This window comes from Trichechus manatus, unplaced genomic scaffold (assembly GCF_000243295.1).
Source record: "Trichechus manatus latirostris isolate Lorelei unplaced genomic scaffold, TriManLat1.0 scaffold00005, whole genome shotgun sequence".
Taxonomy (NCBI): domain Eukaryota; kingdom Metazoa; phylum Chordata; class Mammalia; order Sirenia; family Trichechidae; genus Trichechus; species Trichechus manatus.
The window spans coordinates 989,022-1,012,772 of record NW_004443941.1 but is presented as its reverse complement, the minus strand read 5'-3'; the positions used below and the strand labels follow the sequence as shown (position 1 = coordinate 1,012,772).

The following is a 23,751-nucleotide window of genomic DNA, read 5'->3' as shown; positions in this document are numbered from 1 at the left end:
AAACACTGCACAATTATCCATTCTACTACTTTACAGCATTTGGATAGTTATACAAAGAATATTTTGCTATTTTGGATAGTGCTGCTACGAACATTTTTAACGGTCTTTTCGTGACCACCTGGATGTATTTCTGTCAGGCGCGTCTAGGAGTGGAAGTGCTGGGCCCCAGGGCACACAGATGCACGTACCGGCAGTGTAAACTGGTACAACCACTTTAAAAAGCTGTTCGGTAGTTTCACAAAGACTTTTAAAAGAAAATTAATATTTTATAGTTAACTGATATAAAACCTACATAAATAATGAAATATCATCCGGCCATCAAGAGCATTCTTTCTAAAGACTATGCCAAACGAGACAACTGATCCAAACTGAGGTCTATTAATGGTTTATTATAATTTCATGAACAAGCAAGTTTTCCACTGCATTGTTCAAGTTATATAACCGTTTAAAGAGAAAAAAGTACAAAATATTGCTTGTGCTTTTTCTAACTCAATTTGGAGAAAAAAAATGTGAAGTCCTTAAACATTCAATACAATTACACATTTATAGCAGGCCTGGCCAGATGTAAGCTGAAAACAATATAGTCTATTAATAACAGAACTGCCAACATACACACCAGAACCATGTGTTCACTAGGTCAGAGAATGGAACGCTATCAAAGGAGTATGGCTCAAGGGAGACATGAAACCGTGTTATCAGTGGACAGCTGAAAATCAAGGAACTTCGGTAATCATCTGAACCCCAATGAAAAGGATACAGAAGCATGAAGCAGGAGTCGAGCTGGAGCAGAAACACTAACCTAATCTTCATGCACTGCAGAAGTCCAGACAAAAGACCTGCCCAGATGGAACACCGACGCCATGATCAACATGTTTACAGTATTTCAGCTTAAGTTTAACCTCACGTATCATATTCAGCTTCCCTTATACATAACAGGACACAGTTCAAGAACATTCAACTGTGATTTGAGAACACAGTAACCACTACTGTGTTCTCAGTGTCGAGAGAGGAAGTATTATTTCGTTGTTTCTGTTTGAGGAAATCTGATCAACGGTGCTGAAAAGAGCAAGACTGAGTATAAACTATTAACCCTGTGAAAGAAGTCCTTAAATCTAATACAGAAATCGTAACGTTCTAAAAAACAGATGGATAACAGTACATTATATGCTATGAAACTGACACAATCCCGTCAATGAGAATACACAAAAGAACGCTGACTACTATGAAATTCTATAAAGAATCTTAAATTCCTATTTACCTGTTGTTTCCTAAGTTTTCAAGGCAACCTTCAATGAATCTCATTCGAATCTGTCTGTCTGTAAACCAACATACTAAGGAACAGAGAAGTTTCTCTGCTTCATTTATTAATCCTTCAGAAAGATTAACCTACAAAAAAATATACATACATGAAACAGTTACTGTTCATCCTGATTGCATTCTGCTGTAATTATGCAGTCTTTTGGCTCTATTAAATAACTTACTGCATCATCATCTTGAACTATATCCCACAACAAAGTGTTTCCTTTCTTGCAAACGTTATCCAAATTAATGTCCGTCACAGCATTACTGTTGAACTGATGCTTGTGAACTGCAGTTCCTGAAAGAGGAAGGCACAACACACACTTAGAGGAGTACAGCTGTGAAGTGAAAGCACAGCACACACTTACAGAGGAGTACAGCTGTGAAGTGAAAGCACAGCACACACTTACAGAGGAGTACAGCTGTGAAGTGAAAGCACAGCACACACTTACAGAGGAGTACAGCTGTGAAGTGAAAGCACAGCACACACTTACAGAGGAGTACAGCTGTGAAGTGAAAGCACAGCACACACTTACAGAGGAGTACAGCTGTGAACTGAATTACTCACAAAGTTAACAAACCACCAATAGCACTAAGACTCTCAGAGAGATCACAGAACAAATACAACACGTCACAACAATGCTTGCTTTAGGAATGGCAAAAAAGTAGTGCTCAGAGTTAGGTAAGACTAAAGGGAAAGAAGTGTTCTTTTCACAGTCTCTTCACTATTCGTGGTAAGGATGATTATTTAACGTTTTTCATATGTCAACAGAACTACAAATACCTGAAACCTAAATTAAGCATAAAGAAGACAATTTATGTGAAATAATTAACCAAAGAGCTTTCCTCTACATGCTCTTCCAAGCAGTCTCGTATAATCCCCCGGTTAAAACAAAACAAAACACCAGCTATTTTTACTGGAGATAATTGACACAATGTCTTCAATTCAAAGATTCCATTACAATAATTCAGGCTTTTTGAATGCCAGGCTAAATAAACGCTCACTAGTTCCATTATATTAATGCAAAATGTTGTATTGTTTTTATTTTAACAACTTTATCACAAAATTCACCTATAAAATTGTACATGTACAATGATGTTAAATTTAGAATTGTGCAACTATCACCCCAATCAAGGTACAGAACATTTTCATCACTCCAAAAAGCTCCTTGTACCTATTTACAGTTAATAACCAATCACATTCCCTGGCCCTAGTCCATTTCTATCTCCACAAATGTGCCTCTTCTAGAAATTCCAGGTAACGGAATCGTACAATATGTAGTTTCTGATGTCTGGCTCCTTCAGCTCAGCACCATGTCTTCCGAGGTTAATACGTGTGGGAGCAGACATCAGTGGTGTGGTCCTTTTAGTTACAGAGTATTATCCCATTATGTGGAATACCACGTTTGTTTATATACTTACCAACTGATGAACATTTGGATCATTCCCAGTTTTTAGCTATTATGGATAATGCTGCTAGAAGCAGCCATGTTAACAAGTCTTTGTACGGTAGACTTTCCTTTCTCCTGGGTAAATACCTAGGAGTGGAATGGCTGGGTCATATAGCAAGTGTATGTTTAACTTTGTACGAGACTGCCACACTGTTTTCCAAAGTGAGCAGTGTACAACTATACCAACTCCAGTTCTTCCATGGCCTCCTCAGCACATGGTATGGTCACTCTTTAATTGTAGACATTCTAACAGGTGCAAAGAACAACATCATTGCGGTCTTAATTTGCATTTCCCTAATGACTAATAACGTAGGGCATCTTTCCATGTGCTTATCAGTCATTCATATATCTTCTTTGGTGAAATAAATCACTTACCACTTTTTAATTAGGTTGTCTGGCTTACTATTAAGTTGTAAAAGTTCTTATATATTCTGAATACGAGCCCTTCGTAAGGTAAGTGAATTGCAAACATTTACCGTCTGTAGCTTGTCTTCTTTGTTTCGGTGTTTCCTTTTTAAATTTTATTGAAGAATGATGTATACAATCAACCTACAGAACATTCCTACTGCCCCAAAACGACCCTTTACAATCAATCCCCATCCCCAAACCCTAGGCAAACACTGGTAAGACTTCTATCATCACAGACACGTCTGCGTGTTCTAGAACTGCGTCCAGATGGAGTCAGGCAGTATGTGCTCTTCTGTTTCCAGCGGCTCTTGCTCAGAATGGTGTTTCATCCACGGTCTTACATGGATCAGCAGTTCTTTCCTTTTTATTAATGAGCAACATTCCACTACGTAAATACACCACACTTTATCTCTCAGTTATTTCCAGTTTGAGGTTATTAGGAATAAATTAGATATGAGCATTTATGTACAAATCATGTTATGGACATATGTTTTCATTTCTCTTGGGTCAATACCTAGGACAGGAATTGCTCTGTCATGTAGTAGAGCCCTGGGGGAGCAGTGGTTATGAGTTTGGCTGCTAACCAAAAGCTCGGCAGTTTGAATCAACCAGCCTCTCCCTGGAAACCCTATGGGGCAGTTCTACACTTTCCTATAGGGTCACTATGAGTCAGAATGGACTCGAAGACAACGGGTTTGGTTTTGTTTTTTGCTTAGTTTTAACATACCAAAACCCATTGTCTAGGCTGGCAAGAGCTAATGGTACTTAACCAAGCAAGAGGTTGGATACAGGCTTTTAAACTGCCTACTCTAAAATGTTTCTTTTCTTATTTTTTCTCCCTTTCCACTTTAACCATCTACTGCTCTTTAACCTCTATTCTTCTAAGTCTAGTTATGTCCTATTCGTTTTTACAGAAATTTAGAATGATCAGAACAATCATTTTTAGAAGATTTTTCATCACCCCAGATGAAAGAAATCCCGTGCCCTTCAGCAGTCACCCCTCCCCATTTCGCTCCTAAACATCCCTGGACATAGGAAATCACTATCTACTTTCTGTCTCTCTAGATTTGCCTATTCTGGACATTTCATATAAATGGTCTTTTGTGATGTCCTATTATGTTTAGGTCGTAAGATTTCTGAATATAAAATCTAATACAACCACATATTCTGTAAAATATAAACCTGTAATTTTCTGACATATTATTGTTCTATGTTTTTTTTCCTAGCTGTACATCTGCTCCTGATGGAACTGCATGCAGCCTTTATTTATATTCGAGATGGAAATATTTATAAATTCCATTCCCTTAGAAAGACAACTACCACAAGGAAGTTGTTTTGGCAAAAATATTTACGTTTTCGTAACATTAGCTGTGCATTCCTTTCACTAAGAACCTCACCTTGGCTAAGATGTTCATGGTAAATAGATGCCAAATTGGGAAGATGCTGTTGGAGATGAGACGTGAGCTCTGCATGTGAGTTAATCTGAACCAGCTCCTCTTCACAGCCAGACTCTTCACCGTCAAAATCAGCCATGTTTTTCTCCGATTTCGCACTGACCTGGGAACTACTGCAACTGACATCGTCTGCACTGAGCATGTCGTCGACCACACGCCTGTGACACAGAGATGAGTACAAAGTTAACAGCTCAGCATGTCGTCGACCACACGCCTGTGACACAGAGATGAGTACAAAGTTAACAGCTCAGCATGTCGTCGACCACACGCCTGTGACACAGAGATGAGTACAAAGTTAACAGCTTAGCATGTCGTCCACCACACGCCTGTGACACAGAGATGAGTACAAAGTTAACAGCTTCAAATTTAAACACACTTCGTGAATCCCAAAAACATCCTCCTCTTAAAACGTCTGGTGTAAGTTACAACACACTCAAGAACAAAGCTACATCTATTTTAACAATATGGAATATTGAGAGCTTTACAAGCACTAAAAAGCCCACGATGTCACAACTATTCATTAATTTTACAATATACACATCTATCATTGGGCCCAATAACACACCTCACTAAAATAACTTCAAAGAGAATAATTTAGGCAAGATTAGTGATATTTACTGTTAAGCATAATTTTATAAATTCAAAATCACACTGTGAACTAGGGGGTGCAACAGAAGCACTAAGCACTTTATTAAGTCAACTGACTGGGACGTCCCATGAAACCACGACCCCGTACCTCCAAACCAAGGAACCAAATCCCATGAGGTTTTTGGTTGTACATAAGCAGCCTCAACAGCTACATTTTTTTTTTCATTGTTGTAAGTGTATCTATCACACAACTTTTGCCAATTCAACTTTTTACAGGTGTACAACTTACTGACAGCAATCACAATAATTGGCTGTGCAACCCTACCCTTAGTCAATGTGATTTTCCCATCACCATTAACCCCCCTTTCCCCTTCCCTCCCAACCCTGGTAACTACTAATAAACTTTGGTCTCTATTTTAAAACATACACACACACACACACACATTGTAAAGCCATAAAATTTGTTTGCATTTATCCATACAACTGCAGAATCATTACTAGGAAAATATTTCTATTTAAGGTTTCAATCTAAATATAGATAATAGGAATTGGGGGCTTTTAATAAGCACGTATTAAGCACATATTTCTAAAACATACTGCACTTCATGCTATAAAGGATGTAAAGATGGAAAGACGAACGATAACAGAGAGAAGGAAAGTTCACAGTCGATTTAGAGATTCACCAAGTAGTACCAAATTACTGGAGATCATGTAAAATGGCAAGGGCTAAAATGAAAAATTAAACCATTAAGTCTTGTGAGGTATATGGTGGGTGTGGGGCTTTAGGACTAAAAGAGATTTACAACATGCCAAAAGGAACGTATTCCACCTCAGTTTTGTTTTTTTTTAATATATTTTTTCCCATACAAAAATTTATACACACATTGTTATGTGACTCTAATTGCTCTCCCCATACTGTGACAGCACACTCCTCCTTTCCACCCGATTCCTCATGTCCGTTCAACCAGCTCCTAACCCTCTCTGCCTTCCCATCTCACCTCTGGACAGAAACTGCCCATTTAGTCTCTTGTATCTACTTGAGCTAAGAGGCACACTCCTCACGAGTATTACTTTATGTCCCACAGTCCAGTCCAATCCCTGTCTGAAGAGTTGGCCTCGGAAATTGTTTTAGTTCTGGGCTGATAGAGAATCCAGGGGCCGTGCTTTCCAGGGTTCCTCCAGTCTCAGTCAGACCATTAAATCTGGTCTTCTTACTAGAATTTGAGTTCTGCACCCCACCTTTCACCTGTTCCATCCAGGACTCTCTGTTGTGCTCTCTGTCAGGGCGGTCATCGGTGGTAGCTGGGCACCATCTAGTTCTGGTCTCAGGCTGATGGAGTCTCTGGTTTATGAGGCCCTTTCTGTCTCTTGGGCTAATACTTTCCTTGTGTCTTTGGTGTTCTTCATTCTCCTTTACTCCAGGTGGTTGGGACCAACTGATGCATCTCAGATGGCCCCTTGCAAGCTTTTCAGACCCCAGACACCACTCACCAAAGTAGGATGCAGAACATTTTCTTAATAAGCTTTGTTATGCCAATTGACCTAGATGTCCCCTGAAAGCATGGTCCCCAGACCCCTACTCCTGCTACTCTGTCCCTCAAAGTGTCTGACTGTATTCAGGTAACTTCTTAGGTTGGTCCACCTCAGTTCTGTCTTCCCTATCAGCTATGCGAGCAGAGCTCTGAGTGTGCATCTCTAAAGGCAGACTGTAAACTAGTGGACCTCCAGTCAGGGACAAGTCTGGCTCCCAGGGGACATTCGGCAACATCTGGGAACCTTTCCGGTTGTCACAACTGGAGACAGTGACCAGGGATGCTGCTAAACATCCTACAATGCACAGGGCAGCATTCACAATGCTGTCAATTCACAACAAAGAACTGTCTGTCTCAAAATGTCAAAATACCCAAGTGGAGAAAGCTTGCTTTAAACTCTCCTGGCTTAGTAATACAGATTTAAAAAAAAAAGGGCAACGTACTTCCCCTAATCAACCAAAGTGAATTCTAGAACACCTAGCAAATTGCCAAGTCTAAAAAAAATCATCCCACTAAACCATATATTCACATTTTACGGTCAACTCAAGTAATACTACTTATAATAACAATAATAAGAAATAGTTGTTAACATTTATTGAGCACTTACCTGCCAATCACATTAGCCATGAAATTTCCAAAATAAACCCATAAGAGAGTTACCATTATTCCCTTTTTACAGATGAGAAAGTTGAGAGAAGGAAAAATTAAGTAGTTTGCCCTACTTCATACCACTAGTAAGTGGCAGACTCACTTACTTTTGAATACCATGAGTGTATTTCGCAATAATCAAAACATATTGTTGTTGTTAGGAGCGATTGAGCATTATCCTTAATACCCTAAGATTAGGAGATAAACAACATTTCCCTTTTCATGATCACATCAGCGGATATTTCCACAAGGAATCTTTTATCTGCTTTGAAGCATTATTACAAGGAACTAAATATCGAAATGTGTGCTGCTCAATATGACAGCCACTAGTCACATGTAAAAGAAGCCAGTTCAAACTGAGATGTGCTGTAAGGACAAACTACAGAGTAGATACTGAAGACGTAGTGCCAAAAAAAAGGTAAAATATCCCACTAGTAATTGTTATGTTGATTACATGCAGACATGATAATATTTTAGATATACTGATTTATATAAAGTTTATTATTAAAATTAATTTCACCCGTTGCATTTTGCTTTTTTAGATGTGGCCAATATAAAATTTATAATTATGTATTTGTGGCTTGCATTTATACTTCACATTATATTACTACTGGGCAGTACCCATCTATAACAACACACCATTGAATAAGCACAGGCTGTAATTGCTTCCCTATAAGAGACAGAGGCTGAACAGGCATGTTTAACAGGCTTACCCATCATGGTGATGGTGGTGGTGGTGGTGGTGGTGGTGGTGGTGGTGGTGATGGTGGTGGTGGTGGTGGTGGTGCTGTGGACCAATGAACTGCCGACAATTAAATAACTCGTTCCCAATCGTCTCCCCAAGGAAGTCCCCAGTTCGTGCGATACAAGAATCCTGAGAGCCTTGTGCTATATGAGCAGCATTCATTTCCCCTGAAATATCATGTTCTGCATCTTCAGGGTGTGAACAGGTGTCCAGCATTCGGATTCGATTATCTACTGACGGCATCGACTCAGTGTTAAAAACCAGGTCCGTTCCAGTTCCATTGCTCGTTCCACTCCTTTCCGATGGGCCTTGGGAATCTCCCAAGCAAATGCCTGTCTGACTTTCTAACTTTCTTTTCCGAAGATCTGTACCACAACTGCTTTGAGGAGGATTATGGCCATGATCGTCATCTTCATCTTCTTCTTTAAGGGCCTCAATATCTGCAATGTCTTCTGACTGCACCTCACTGCCAGGGCTTCCAGCAGACTGGCTTGCACGGCTAGAATTCACCTCATTGCTAGACCCATCGCTGTGCCCACTACTGCTACCAGGACCGCTGCTTCCGTCTTCACCGCTATTGGCTGTTTCATCAGAACTTCCCTGCATGGATTCCTGTATTGAGAAAACAGAAAGATCTAAATAACTATTTACAGTAGTAAGAAAAAAGTAACCAACACATCAACACACTGCACTTTTTTAAAAGTCTGCCATGGTCTTGTTATAGTCCTTTGAACAACATGAAATGGAAAACTCAAATGAAAGTAAAGGGCCTCAAAAATTCTACTTAAATGTACTGTTAGGAAGAGAAGAAAAGCCTCAACATACATTATGTTTATATACCCCGTTGAAACGATGAACATGGAAGGAACCCACAAACCCCTTTAAACAGGGGAACACTTTTCATACCTCTGTGTCTGAAAGTCGCTGCTGCACATGTGTGGTTCTGTTAATCAGCTGTTCGTCCATTTCGATGTCACTGCCTCCACTCTGGTGGGCGTCACTGTTGTCACTGCTTTGAGGACTAGCTGCAGGTGACCCTATAAAAGAGGCTTTCTGGTTTTACTTCTAATTTGTGTTAACATGGATCTAAGACATTATCCTTTGATTCCTTGAACTATATGCCGACACTTTATACTAGCAGCCAAGATATAATCTGGAAACATGTTAACATTTGCCAGTCATTTCTAAAGAGGATTGACATGATTTCAATAACAAGTCAAGATAAATAATGATTTTAAGCAAAAGGAGTAAGATGTTAACTAGTTCAGGGTTTACAGCTCCTTCTGAAAATGAACTTTATGACTCTGGTAAAGGTCTACTATTACACAAAACCAATTAGCTCTAGAAGATCACCAAAATAAAACTCTAAGTCATGTTGCCATGCATTTCTAAGACTCGACTTACAAGGAGATGGAGCTGCTCTTCTGAGCTCTTCTTCCTCTGAAGGAAAAGGAAAAAACAGGAGGGAAACATTCTAAGTGACTGAGCTTCTTTGGGACAGCTTATCAGTTGTTCATATTACATAATCAACAGAGACACAGGTGGGGAAACCTGCAATAATGTAAGTCCCCACCACCTGGAGTAGCTGTTGTGGGTGCCTGCACCGAAAAGCCTACGAAGAGAGTAGCATATGATGTCAGGAGAGAAACATGGGGTAAAAGTAGATAAAGTTTTAGAAAGCCCTTGAAAGCTATACATGTAAAACATACACACAGAGCAGCTGACATGGTAGAAAACTTTGAAACAGAAAACACAGAGAACTGTATCACTGTCTTCTGTTCTTATAATAATTAAAAAAGCAAAACATTTTTTCTTCTAAACAAAAGCTCCAAATTTTTATGAAACAACTTTTTTCTTTTTTCTTAAAGGAAAGAACACTAAGGCTGTAGAAACTCCAGTGACTACTGACACTTTATTACTGTCCTTTATTTGAAGGGTACGTCAAAAGCATTAGCTCCAGTATTTTAACCCTTTCACGTACATTCTGGCTCCCATCCCAAACTTATTTTAAAATTAAGGCTGAACTGGAACCACCTAGCAGAGAAGTACTTCAAATTTAAGATTAATAACTTTTGGAAAACTTACAAAATGTTGTATACTTTACTAACCTTTCTTATTTCCAATGGGAAGATTAGTATTTAACAAAGATGCAAAAGAACTCTGTTTGGACAGCTGAGCCTTAGCTGCTAGTGCATTATTCCATAATGCTTTAATTAGCATGGATGCCAAGTACAATGTCTTAAAAAAAAGAAGGTGAAATTAGAAGCTTTTAGGCAACATCATCAACAAATGTAGTATCACTTTTGCCTAATTACAATGCTAAGAGTAATAAACTACAATTTAAATTATCTAAATCACAGATAAATTTTCACTTTACAAAACACTACCATTATGTTTTGAAGGTATTACCTGTTCAGTATGAACACTTGGCTCAAGAGCTGAGACTAGATTAAGGAGATGTCTAAGTGGTACAGGATCCAAATTCTTGATGAGTGAAGGAAATAAGTCATGTATATACCGACTACAATGCTTCAACTAGAAAATAAAAGCAGACGCAACAGTCAAAAATAATTGCCCAACATCAATAAATTAGTTGATATTTTAAAAAGTTATTTTTTTGATAAAGCCAAGCAGCTGGCTATCACACTAATATTTTTAGTATGGTGGTAAAATGCTGATTACCAAATATCATAAATGACACTATAACAAAAGAGTGAAACTAAAATTCCACCTAAACAGATGTTACCTTCAATATTTATCTTAACCAAATAAACCACAAGTTTAATTTTCTAACTACAAAAAGGAAGCTCACAATGAATAGTTTCCAGAATCCCAGTATGAAGAGGACAGAATTAAATTTATGTACTATAAAAATAAGCTAAATGGTGAATAAAAATGTAGGCATTTACAAATAAAGTTACAATTATGAGAGAACACTAAGTAAAGCATTTTAAGTGTATTATATTTCTCATACTAAATGTTTATAAAGTATTTAGACAGCACTTCTATTGTACTAGTGTACAGAATAGAAATTCCCTTATCATAAAGATCTACATAATAAAAAACCAGGGAATAAAGACTACTTCAATATAATAAACATAAATATGTAAATACATGAGAAAAAGCAAATTTACAAAGATATGACTACTAAACATTACAATGTCACGTAAGATAAGTATATCTTGTATAGCCATAAAGCTACTAAGTACTAAATCAAGATAAAGTAACACATGTAAGACAAGACCACAAATCTCAATTTGGGAGCTTTCAAAGGTAAAAGCTGGGATTTTCCTAGTTACTTTCAATACTTCAAAAAGTCTATTAAGAAAACGCTGGTTTTTCTACTCCAAACACTGATTTTTATATTTTTCAGACCTAAAAACATATGAACTCTCTTCTGCTGTCTTCCCCAACAAGATAAATACGCACAACCGAGCTCTGAAACAGAAGGTGAAATAAAATAATATTGAGGGAATATTTCGATGTTGCCGTGACTTCTTATAAACGACACTATTTACTCCGACACCACTATTTAATTCAGCACTGCTACCTGCCCATTTAAAAAAACAAAAACAATTTTCGTACTTCAAAATTACAAACATCATTTGATTTTAAAGTGAAGTGAGTCATCAAATTACGTTACCTCCTTTTGCAAGTCTTCTCTAAGAACGTTGATTTTAATACAGTATTAACTAACTAATATTGTAAATGGAGCCCTGCTGGCGCAGTGGTTAACAGGTATGGCTGCTAACCAAAAGGTTGACAGTTCAAATCCACCAGTCGCTCCTTGGAAACCCTATGGGGCAGTTATCTCTAAGAATGTTAATTTTAATATAGTATTAATATTATAATGAGGCCACACTATACCATTTACAAACTCGCTTTTTGACAAATAACTATTAGAATATACTCTGCCGATTAAAATGTGATAAAAAAAACAACTGAGTACATGAAAACTATTGATTGTTGTCAATTTAATCATTTAAGGAAATGGGATTTCTATAACAGATTTAATTGTGATAATGACTTTATTTGTTGTCTTTAAGTGACAAGACCCTTAAGAGAAAGTAATGAAATTCTATAACTGAAATGAAAAAATGTTGGGTAGGCTGAAATGTTGGGTATTATGAAAGCAAAGTCAAAAAGTACAGAAAAAATATTAGGGTTGTATGGCTCAAGTTCCAGGTGAAGATGGCAGTGAAGCTGGTTTCACAGATTCTCCATCACTACTTATGGGGGGCGGGGAGGGGAAAAAAAAAAAACGTATACATGTTAAAAGCCATCAACCAAAACACTCAGAAAAAGTAAAAGTAAAAACCTTATGACATTAATGAACTCTTGAAAAAACTACATGAGAAAAAAATCTAGCTGACAAAAGATGATGGGTTATATATCTTGGTGAAAGAGTAAAGACAAAAACAATTATCTGTCAGAAAATAACGGACTACTAGGAGACCTGGTGGCTTAATGGTCGGTGGTTCGAACCCACCAGCTGCTCCGCAGGAGAAAAAACCTAGAGATCTGCTCCCATAAAGGTTTACAACTTAGGAAACCCTATGGGGCAGTTCTATTCTGTCCTATAAGGTGACTATGAGTCACATTTCACCCCATGGCACCCAACAACAACAAAGGACTACTAATGATGTCTGCTACAAAGTTCTGAAAGGGAAATAAAAGTAGTTCAAGTATCTTTATTCAGTCAAGTTCTTCAAATACAAAGAAAAAAGATATTCTTAAGTATGCAGAAACCCATATTATGACATCTAGAAGTCTCTCTTCAAGTAAAAGAGGCTATTCTGTGAAATTCACATGAAGAATAAATACAAGTAACTTAGGAATGAGGAAAAAAAGGATTTGTGGTGAGTCCTACACTTCAATACAGAATCCACACTAAACAATTGCAGGGATTATGTTCACAGTGTAAAATTTAAAGAATATGCAATTTGATAAAGTACCAATAACATAAAAAAACTAAAACCTACTGCTGTCAGGTCGATTCCGACTCACAGCGACCCTATAGGACCGAGTAGAACTGCCCCATAGGGTTTCCAAGGGGTGCCTGGGGGATTCGAACTGCCAACCTTTTCATTAGCAGCCGTAGCTCTTAAACACTATGCCACCAGGGTTTCCACAAATAACACAGATAATAAAAATTAGGAGGTGGAAATGGGAAAGTGGGAGAAATTTGCTAATTTTCTCATCTTCCACGGAAGAAATCAATCATTACTGTATTTCGCAATAAAAAGATGCAACCAATGTCACAAAACAATTTGTGTATAAATTTTTGAATGAGAAACTAATCTGCACTGTAAACTTCCACCTAAAACACAATAAAAATAATAAAAAAAAAAACGCACAGAAACAATGAGAGTCACCAACAGATTTGATGTAAGATTTCAACAAATCTTTGAAAGACTAAAATGAATGAGAATACCTTTATAAATGTAACAGAGAAAGCTGTAGCTCAGAATAAGTTGTGAAGGAGCTACAGAGGAGGTGGAAGACAATCTTCCCAATTTAAGTAGGAAAGGTTCTGGGTTCGGAGTAGCAGATTTGATGAACACCAACAAACATGGAGAAGAAAACAGCAGATTGAAGTTTTCTACAGAAAATGACTGCATCTGTTGGTCATCCCTCAACCAGACAAGTACGAGCAACCAACGTAATACCACCTACAGAAGAGAGCTCTTCCCCCACAGCCAGCGTAATACCACCTACAGAAGAGGGCTCTTCCCCCACAGCCAGCGTAATACCACCTACAGAAGAGAGCTCTTCCCCCACAGCCAACGTAATACCACCTACGGAAGAGAGCTCTTCCCCCACAGCCAACGTAATACCACCTACAGAAGAGAGCTCTTCCCCCACAGCCAGTGTAATACTATCTACGGAAGAGGGCTCTTCCCGGGGCGGGGGGAGGAGTTAGAAAGCCATAGCTTTTAGGTCCAGATACCGGGCCCTCTTTCATTCTCTCATTTAGAAGACGCACAAACTAAAAGCCTGGTGAGACTAAAGAGAAGAATACAAGTTGTTACGCTTCTATCCTACCCCAGAAAAAGCTGCCAGTCAAAAGTCTAATGGAAAAATATTTTATGACACGAGAATATCTACATCAGTTAACTAATCACCCTCCTTAAACACGAATGGACAGCAAAGCCATATGAAGAGACTCAACAACACACACACAAAGAAATCTAGGTTTCAACATACAAGGGATAAAGAACTAATCATTCATGTTAACAGTTTCTGATAAAGCAGAAAGGCATAGGATTCAAATCATAAGATGTAATAGATGGGAAAAACTGGAAATGCAGTGGCCAGACTATGACTGAAGTACAGTCATAACTTCACAGGTGAACATGCTAACAGCATGCAATGTCTCATAAAGTGTAATCTAAATCTGTTTACAAGTACACACGCAGAAGCTAATAACTACAAGATTGTCTATCAGTGTTTCTAAAATTAGACATCACTAACTCCTCTGAAGAAACCCTGGTGGTGCAGTGGTTAAGAACTACGGCTGCTAACCAAAAGGCTGGCAGTTTGAATCCACCAGGTACTCCTTGGAAAATCTATGGGGCAGTTCCACTCTGTCCTATAGGGTTGCTATGAGCTGGAATCGAGTCGATGGCAACGGGTACAGTACGGGTAACCCCTTTGAAAGGAGCCCTGGTAATGCCAACGGTTAAAGTGTTCTTCTGCTAAAAGAACAACAGACAGTTCAAATCCACCCAGCAGCTCAGCTAGAGAAAGACCGTGTAGTCTGCTTCCTAAAGATTACAGCCAAGAACACCTACGGGGAAGTTAGTTATACTCTGTCACGTGGGGTCGCTATGAGTCAGAATCAGCCTGATAGCACCTAACTAAAACCAACAACAACTTTGAATGAAATAAAAATTATAAATCTCTTCCCCATATAAAAATGCGTACACTGCACATCGGAATCAGATATTTAAACTCCCTTATAATTACTAGGGAATTTGGCTCTTGTCCACTGAGACATGAAAATCTATCCAAAAAAAGCTATTAGCTCCATCTTAAACTACAACCATTATCCCAATAAAACCAAAAAAAAAAAAAAAAACTATTGCCATCGAGTGGATTCCAACTCATAGCAAACCTAGAACAGAGAGGAGAACTGCCTTATAGGGTTTCCAAGGAGCAGCTGGTGGATTCGAATTGCCAATCTTTTGGTTAGCAGCCAAGCTCTTAACCACTGCACCACCAGGGATCCATTATCCCAGTAAGTTACATAAATTTATGCAAAACTCCCTCAAATTTGGAAAGCATTTAATGATAAATTCCAAAAGAGTGAAAGATTTGTGAAGTTTATTATTTAAAGTCTTATGATAGAAAAATATTACAGTGGAAGGCTAGGGAAAGAATGGGCGGGCTGTATACCAATAAACCTTCATTTACAACAACAGGCAGCCAGCTGGTGGGCCATGTTTACCAGTCTCTGGTACTGATCCTGACTACACATACCAGTGCATCAGTCTAGAAAGTCCAGAAACTGACCTAATCGAGATGAGAGTGCTACCTCAAATCACTGAGGAAAAGAAGTTACTCAACAAATGGACTTGCAACAATTAGGTAACCAAAAAAAATAAAGAAAAGCCAGATCCATATATGTCACCTAAAACCAAGATAAATTCCAGCTGAATCAAAGTTTACAATATAAAATATAAAACTGAAAACGTACATGAAGAAACTAAAAGGGAATTCTCATAATCTTGGAGTAAGGAAGGTATTTCAAACCATGACAGAAAGCCCACAGGCCATAAAAAAAATTATTTATAAATTCAACCACAAATTTTAAACTGCACAGCAAAAAAACACCTTAAGCAAAGCAAGACCGCGTCAAACCAGAACACAGTCAAAACTCATTACAGACCAAGACCAACGTTTACTGATAAAGAGCTCTCAGAAATTAGAAGAAAACAAACAACCCAATTAATAAAAGGCAGAGAATATGAACAAACATTTCCAAGACATATAAAACTGGCTCTCAAACACAAGATTTGCAACCTCGGTCATGCTAAAGGAAATGCAAATTAAAAATACCAATGATATCACTTTTCTCCCATCAGATTAACAAAGATCAATATATGTGTTTACCAATATAGCACACTGAGGAGACTATTACAAAAACCAGTTTGTCCTACTGTGGAGGCTTGAGTGCTGCTGTAATGCTGGAAGCTATGCCACCGGTATTCAGATACCAGCAAGGTCACCCATGGTGGACAGGTTTCAGCCGAACTTCCAGACTAAGACAGACTAGGAAGAAGGACCTGGCAGTCTACTTCTGAAAAGAATTAGCCAGTGAAAACCTTATGAATCGCAACAGAACACTGACTGATATAGTGCCCCCCAGGAAGATGAGCCCCCCCAGGTTGGAAGGCACTCAAAAGACAACTGGGAAAGAGCTGCCTCCTCAAAGTAGCTTCAATGTCAATGACGTGGATGGAGTCAAGCTTTCGGGATCTTCATTTGCTGATGTGGCATGACTCAAAATGAGAAGAAACAGCCGCAAACACCCGTTAATAATCAGAACAAGGAATGTACAAAGCATGAATCTAGGAAAATCGGAAATCATCAAAAATGAAATGGAACGCATAAACATCGATATCCTAGGCATTAGAGAGCTGAAGCGGACTGCTCCTGGCCATTCTGAATGGGACAATCATATGGTCTACTACGCTGGGAATGACAACTTGAAGAGGAACGGCATTGCAGTCATCATCAAAAAGAACACTTCAAGCTCTATCCTGAAGTACAACCCTGTCAGTGATAGGATAATATCCATACGCCGACAGGGAAGACCAGTTAATACGACTATTATTCAGATTTACGCACCAACCACTAAGGCCAAAGATGAAGACACTGAAGATTTTTACCAGCTTCAGCAGCCTGAAATTGATCGAACGTGCCATCAGGATGCTCTGGTAATTACTGGTGACTGGAATACAAAAGTTGGAAACAAAGAAGGATTGGTAGTCGGAAAATATGGCCTTGGTGATAGAAACGATGCGGGAGATCGCATGACAGAGTTTTGCAAGACCAACGATTTCTTCATTGCAGATAACCTCTTGTCACCAACATAACAGCAACTATACACATGCACCCTGCCAGATGGAATACACAGGAATCAAATCAACTACACCTGTCGGAAGAGACGATGGAAAAGCTCAATATCATCAGTCAGAACAAGACCAGGGGCCAAATGCGGAACAGACCATCAACTGCTCATATGCAAGTTCAAGCTGAAACTGAAGAAAATTAGAACAAGTCCACAAGAGCCAAAATACAACCTTGAGTATATCCCACCTGAATTTAGAGACCATCTCAAGAACAGATTTGACGCGTTGAACACTAATGACCGAAGACCAGAAGAGCCGTGGAATGACATTAAGGACATGATACATGAAGAAAGCAAGAGGTCGTTAAAAAGACAGGCAAGAAAGAAAAGACCAAAACTGATGTCAGAAGAGACTCTGAAACTTGCTCTTGAACGTTGAGCAGCTAAAGCAAAAGGAAGAAATGATGAAGTAAAAGAGATGAAGAGAAGATTTCAAAGGGCGGCTCGAGAAGATAAAAGTGCTAGTATCACAATGACATGTGCAAAGAGCTGGAGATAGAAAACCAAAAGGGACGAACACACGCGGCATTTCTCAAGCTAAAAAAAAAAATTCAAGCCTCGAGTTGCAACAGTGAAGGATTCTACGGGGAAAACATTAAATGACACAGGAAGCATCAAAAGAAGATGGAAGGAATACACAGAGTCATTATACCAAAAAGAACTGGTTGATGTTCAACCATTTCAAGAGGCAGCATATGATCAGGAGCCAATGGTCTGAAGGAAGAAGTCCAAGTTGCACTGAAAGCATTGGCGAAAAACAAGGCCTCAGGAACTGATGGAATACCAGGTGAGATGTTTCAACAAATGGGTGCAGCGCTGGGAATGCTCACTCGTCTATGCCAAGAAACTTGGAAGACAGCTACCTGGCCAACCAAATGGAAGAGATCCATATTTATGCCTATTCCCAAGAAAGGTGATCCAACCGAATGTGGAAATTATCGAACAATATCATTACATATCACATTCAAAAGCAGCTGCAGCAGTATATCAACAAGGAACTGCCAGAAACTCAGGCTGGATTCAGAAGTGGACGTGGAACCAGGGATATCATTGCTGATGTCAGATGCATCTGGCTGAAAGCAGAGAACACCAGAAAGATGTTTACCTGTGTTTTATTGACTATGCAAAGGCATTCAACTGTGTGGATCATAACAAATTGTGGATAACACTGCAAAGAAAGGGAATTCCAGAACATTTAATTGTGCTCATGAGGAACCTGTACATACATCAAGAGGCAGCTGTTCCAACACAACAAGGGGATACTGCATAGTTTAAAGTCAGGAAAGGTATGCATCAGGGTTATATCCTTTCACCATACCTACTCAATCTGTATGTCGAGCAAATAATCTAAAAAGCTGCACCATAAGAAGAAGAATGGGGCATCAGGATTAGAGGAAGACCCATTAACAACCTGCAATATGCAGATGACACAATGTAGCCTGCTGAAAGTGAAGAGGATTTGAAGCACTTACTGATGAAGATCAAAGACTATAGGTGTCTTAGGCTGGGCTCTCTACAGAAGCAAAACCAGTAAAGTGTATAAATATATACAGAGAAAGATTACATCAAGGAAACAGCTCACGTGATTGTAGAGGCTAGAACATCCCAAGTCCGTGGATCAGGGTAAAGGCCTCTCCCAAGTCACACAGCTGCAGAAGCTGGCAAGCCCAAGATCGGCAGATGAGCTGACAGCTCAAGTCCCAAGAACAGGAGCTGAGACGACAGGAAGCAGCCACAGGATCCAGAGAGAGCAAAAAGCCAGAACGTCTGCTTCTATACAGATTCGGGCCACACCCCCAAGGAGACTCCCTTTCATCTGATTGGCTACTCACAGTATATTCAATCATGGGAGTGATTACATTAAAACACGGAGAATCATGGCCCAGCGAAGTTGACACACAATCTTAACCATCACAATAGCCTTCAGTATGGATTACACCTCAACATAAAGAAAACACAAATCCTCACAACTGGACCAATAAGCAAGATCATGATAAAAGGGAAAAAGACTGAAGTTGTCAAGGATTTCATTTTACCTGGGTCCACAATCAACATCCATGGAGGCAGCAGTTGAGAAATCAAAAGACGCGTTGCATTGGGCAAATCTGCTGCAAAAGACCTCTTTAAAGTGTTGAAAACCAAAGATGTCACTAAGACTAAGGTGCACCTGACCCAAGCCATGGTATTTTCAACGGCGTCATATGCATGTGAAAGCTGGACAATGATTAAGAAGACAGAAGAAAATCTGACACCTTTGAATTTTGGTGTTAGCGAAGAATACTGAATATACCATGGACTGCCAAAAGAATGAACAAATCTGTCTTGAAGAAGTACATCCCAAATGCTCCTTAGAAACAAGGATGGCGAGACTACGTCTTACATACTTTGGACACGTTATCAGGAGGGATCAGTCCCTGGCGAAGGACATCATGCTTGGTAAAGTACAGGGTAACTGAAAAAGAGGAAGACCCTCAAGGAGATGGACTGACACAGCGGCTGCAACAATGGGCTCAAGCTTAACGACGATTGTGCGCATGGCGCGGGACCGGGCAGTGTTTTGTTCTGTGGTACGCAGGGTCGCTACAAGTCGGAACCAACCCTACAGAACATAACAACGTTAGAAAAATGGCACTGTCATACCAATATCTACCACAAATAAACCACACACATACTTTAACCCAACAATTCTAACTGCAATTAAGAACTTATCCCACATAATAATGATGCACGTGGGTGAAATAACTATGTTTGAAGTTACACACTGTAGCCTTCTTTATAACAGGAAAGATCAGGGAAAAAAATAAATGTCCATCAACAGGCCCTTGGTCAAATTATGGAACATACATGAAACAGTATACAGTCTTAAAAAAATAAAGTGCTCTATACATTGCTATGAAATAATCTCTAGGACAAATTAAGTGAAAAAGTCGAGTCTGACTGGTATGCTACACTTTTGGAAAAGAAGAGGAAAAGGAAATAAAAATGTATACAGTTAGCTATTTACGCAGAAAATCTGATTCACCTGAGAGGACAAGAACGGCATACCTGAAAGAAAAACGTGCAATACATCCTTCTAAATTTACTTGTTTGGAATTTGAACCATGTGGATATATGTCTATTCAAAAAACATTTTAAAACAAAACAGCACAACAGAGAAGAAGCATACCAACACAACATTCAGAATAGAAGGGTGGGCTGCATAAATAAGAACTACAGGAAAATATCTATTAAACCAAGGAGCTTTTGTGAAGAACCTCCAACTGACTGAACAAACGGAACTGGAAAAGCTAGGTAACCAAACAACAATCCACCTACAGGCAGACTTCCTTCACGTCTACCAACAAGGTATTAAGACGTGGATCTGAAGTCAAGTTTCGCAAGCTCCAGTCCCAGTTTCTCCACGCCTGGTCCCATCCTAAAATGGAATGATGACAGAACTCACCTCACGGGGAGGGTAAGTACTTAGAACACATCTCTACGAAGCTCCACAAACACGAGCTGCTAGTATTACCTGCGCCGCAGCCCAAATGCAGTCAATGTGCTGAGTACTCAGTCGCCCTTCCGCTGCCAAAAAATTCAAAATCACTTGGCACTGTTTGATAATCTGGAAAAGAAAAACTTGCTATAGTTAATTCTGTTAAATATTCTTCTCTCTCAACAGAGCAGAGAAGCCATATAATCAACAAACCTCAATATGTAAATTTGGTCCAAATATATGCTCCACCACATTGTTGCTAATAAGCCAGTCTGCAAGCTCTTTTGCAATGGACCTAAAGTCAAATAATAAAAACGGTTACTACATTAAAACAAGGAAAGAGGAGGAAGCTGGTGCCTATCTTCAAACTGTTACTATTATCCTTTACCATGTGTAAAAGGCAGACTCAGTGAAAACCCAACTTTGTTCATCAGAAGAAGTGATCATATAAAATCAACTGTTTAGAATATTATAAACCGTAACAAAAATGAAATATAAGAATTTTAATATTCTGTTTTAAAATAAGCAATAAACAACTAAAAATTAAGGATAACATCAACAAGGTACACAGATGACAACAGCAGGTAGAAAACCTATTTAGCTTTTCATTTTTCTAGTCAAGGACTTTGCCTTCCCACAGGTACGATTTCCCAATATGCCCTCTATGATGAGATAACATCAGGAAAGTAGGTTATCAAAAGAATAAAAAGAGGAAAGAATTACACCAAAACCAAACTGCAAGTCTCCTGCCTGATACTAAAGAGATTCCACTAAGGTGGTCTTTAAGATATCAACTGGCTATTCAGAGCAACTTATACTTACCAACATCTCATCCTTCATCTTTTTAAATATAAACTTTTTATTTTAGAACAGCACCGACTGGAGTCCCTGGGTAATGCAAACAATTAACGTGCTCAGTTGCTAACTGAAAGGCTGCAGGTTTGAATCCACCCAGACACCTCAGAAGAAAGGCCTGGTGAGTCACTTCCCCAAAAATCAGCCATTGAAAACCCTATGAAGCACACTTCTACTCTGGGACTCTGTCGCCATGAGCGGGAGCTGACTCGATGGCAGCTGGTTTTGTTTTGTTTTTTAGATAGATTATCCTTCGTTTTTAAATAAGACCTTTCAGAATAATAATTCATTGGCATAAAAATTAACCTATAATGTTAATTCTGATCATAAGGCACTGTGGGTTTTTCAGTGAATTGTTTTGTTTTCAGAGCACTGAGATACAGGACATACAATAAACTGAACACAAAATGTACAATCTGATGAGTCTAACCACGAGTACGTATCTGTAAATCCATCACCACCATCAAGACAATGACCACACACATCACCCACCAAAGTTTATTTCTGGCACCTTGCAATCCACCCCTCTCCCATGCTCAGTCACTATGTATTACAGCGATTAGTGATTACATATTATATACAGATTAGTTTGCATTTTCTAGTTTTATATAAATAGAATCATACAGTATATACTTATTTCTTATCCAGCTAATTTCACTCAGCATTAAGAGTCATCCATGCTGTCACATATACGAAAAGTCTATACCTTTTTACTGCTGAATAATAACTTCGTTGTATAGATTACCACATTTTGTTTATCCAGTCACGTATTGACGGACATTTTGCTGGAACCTCAGGGACATTTTGGTAAATAAATATCTAGGAGGTAATGGCTGAGTTATATAGTACTTGGATATTTTCAAGAAATTCTCCAACTGCTCTAGGTTTTATGGACCACTGAAAAGGTCCTTTACTTTTGATACTGTCTAATCTATTCAAGTATATTGTCCACAATAATGTGGGGTATAATCTTACCATAGCTAGCCCCCAAACCCACCAAAAATAGTAAGCAGAGAATGGTATACAGAATCTAAGAATGCATGCACAAATAATTAAACATAAATGTTATACTAGAATATATGTCTTTTAACAAGATAGATACATACACACACATGTGCTTATGAGTATAAAGAACATTCAAGTAAATGACAAGGTCAAATATAATTGCTACAAGATTACTATCCACTGGTTTAGTTGAGAAGCAAATGAAATAAATTATAAGTGATAATTATATGCAATGAATTCCAAAAGTAGCAGGATTCAGTGACAAGTGGAAATAGTTCACTCTAAAGTTCTTTAATTATGATGATTCGATTCATACACTATTAAACTTCAATTAGACAGAATGCCCTAGAATACAGAATGTTTTGATTTTTACTTTCTAGGTGCACCTGTAGACCCAAAACCAAGCTTGCTGCCGTTGAGTCAATTCCGACTCATAGCGACCCTACAAAACAGAGCAGAACTGCCCCACAGGGTTTCCAAGGAGCGGCTGGTGGATTCCAACTGCTGACCTTCTGGTTAGCAGCAGAGCTCTTAACCACTGCGTCACCAGGGCTCCACCTGACAGACACTTGTTTCCTTTTTACTGACAAAGGCAGCTAAAATTAAAATAAAATACAAAGTAAATAAACATATAATTATATTTCAGAAATTAACTTTTTAAAGTAAATCCATTTGAGGGTAGTTAAGAAGGGATTCCAGCAAAATGAAAACAGATTTTTTTTAAAAAAAAAAAACCACTGTCATTAACAATACTTAATGGTGAAACCAAACCAAAACTCATTGCTGTTGGGTCGATTCTGACTCACAGTGACCCTACAGGACAGAACAGAACTGCCCCATAGAGTTTCCAAGGAGCGCCTGGTGGATCTGAACTGCTGACCTTCTGGTTAGCAGCCATAGCGCCTAACCACTACGCCACCAGAGTTTCCAATGGCGAAAGACCTGCTTAATAAATATGGAATTTAAAGATTTAAATAATGTTTGCAGTAAAAGGGCAAAGGCAAATAAGAGCTTGTGTACGTAACATGTTCAGAAACACTGACGAGGTAAACGTTAATGCCTCCACTGATGTATTGGCAAAAGACAAAATTACATGGGAAAATCAACTTTTGGTAGGAGTTTTTGGTTACCAACCCCCCAACAACCATTACCCTA

The 23,751-nt window shown here is 38.7% G+C and overlaps 1 protein-coding gene across 1 annotated transcript in view; it reads right to left on the bottom strand.

Moving 5' to 3' along the window:
- USP34 (ubiquitin specific peptidase 34) overlaps positions 1-23,751 on the bottom strand; it is a 190,491-nt gene that overhangs the window by 125,568 nt on the left and 41,172 nt on the right. Inside the window, 10 exon segments of the mRNA XM_023734886.1 lie at positions 1,259-1,386; positions 1,482-1,597; positions 4,556-4,770; positions 8,094-8,737; positions 9,032-9,162; positions 9,530-9,565; positions 10,234-10,363; positions 10,535-10,660; positions 20,773-20,865; positions 20,950-21,031. Coding sequence (XP_023590654.1) covers positions 1,259-1,386; positions 1,482-1,597; positions 4,556-4,770; positions 8,094-8,737; positions 9,032-9,162; positions 9,530-9,565; positions 10,234-10,363; positions 10,535-10,660; positions 20,773-20,865; positions 20,950-21,031 — 1,701 coding nt within the window.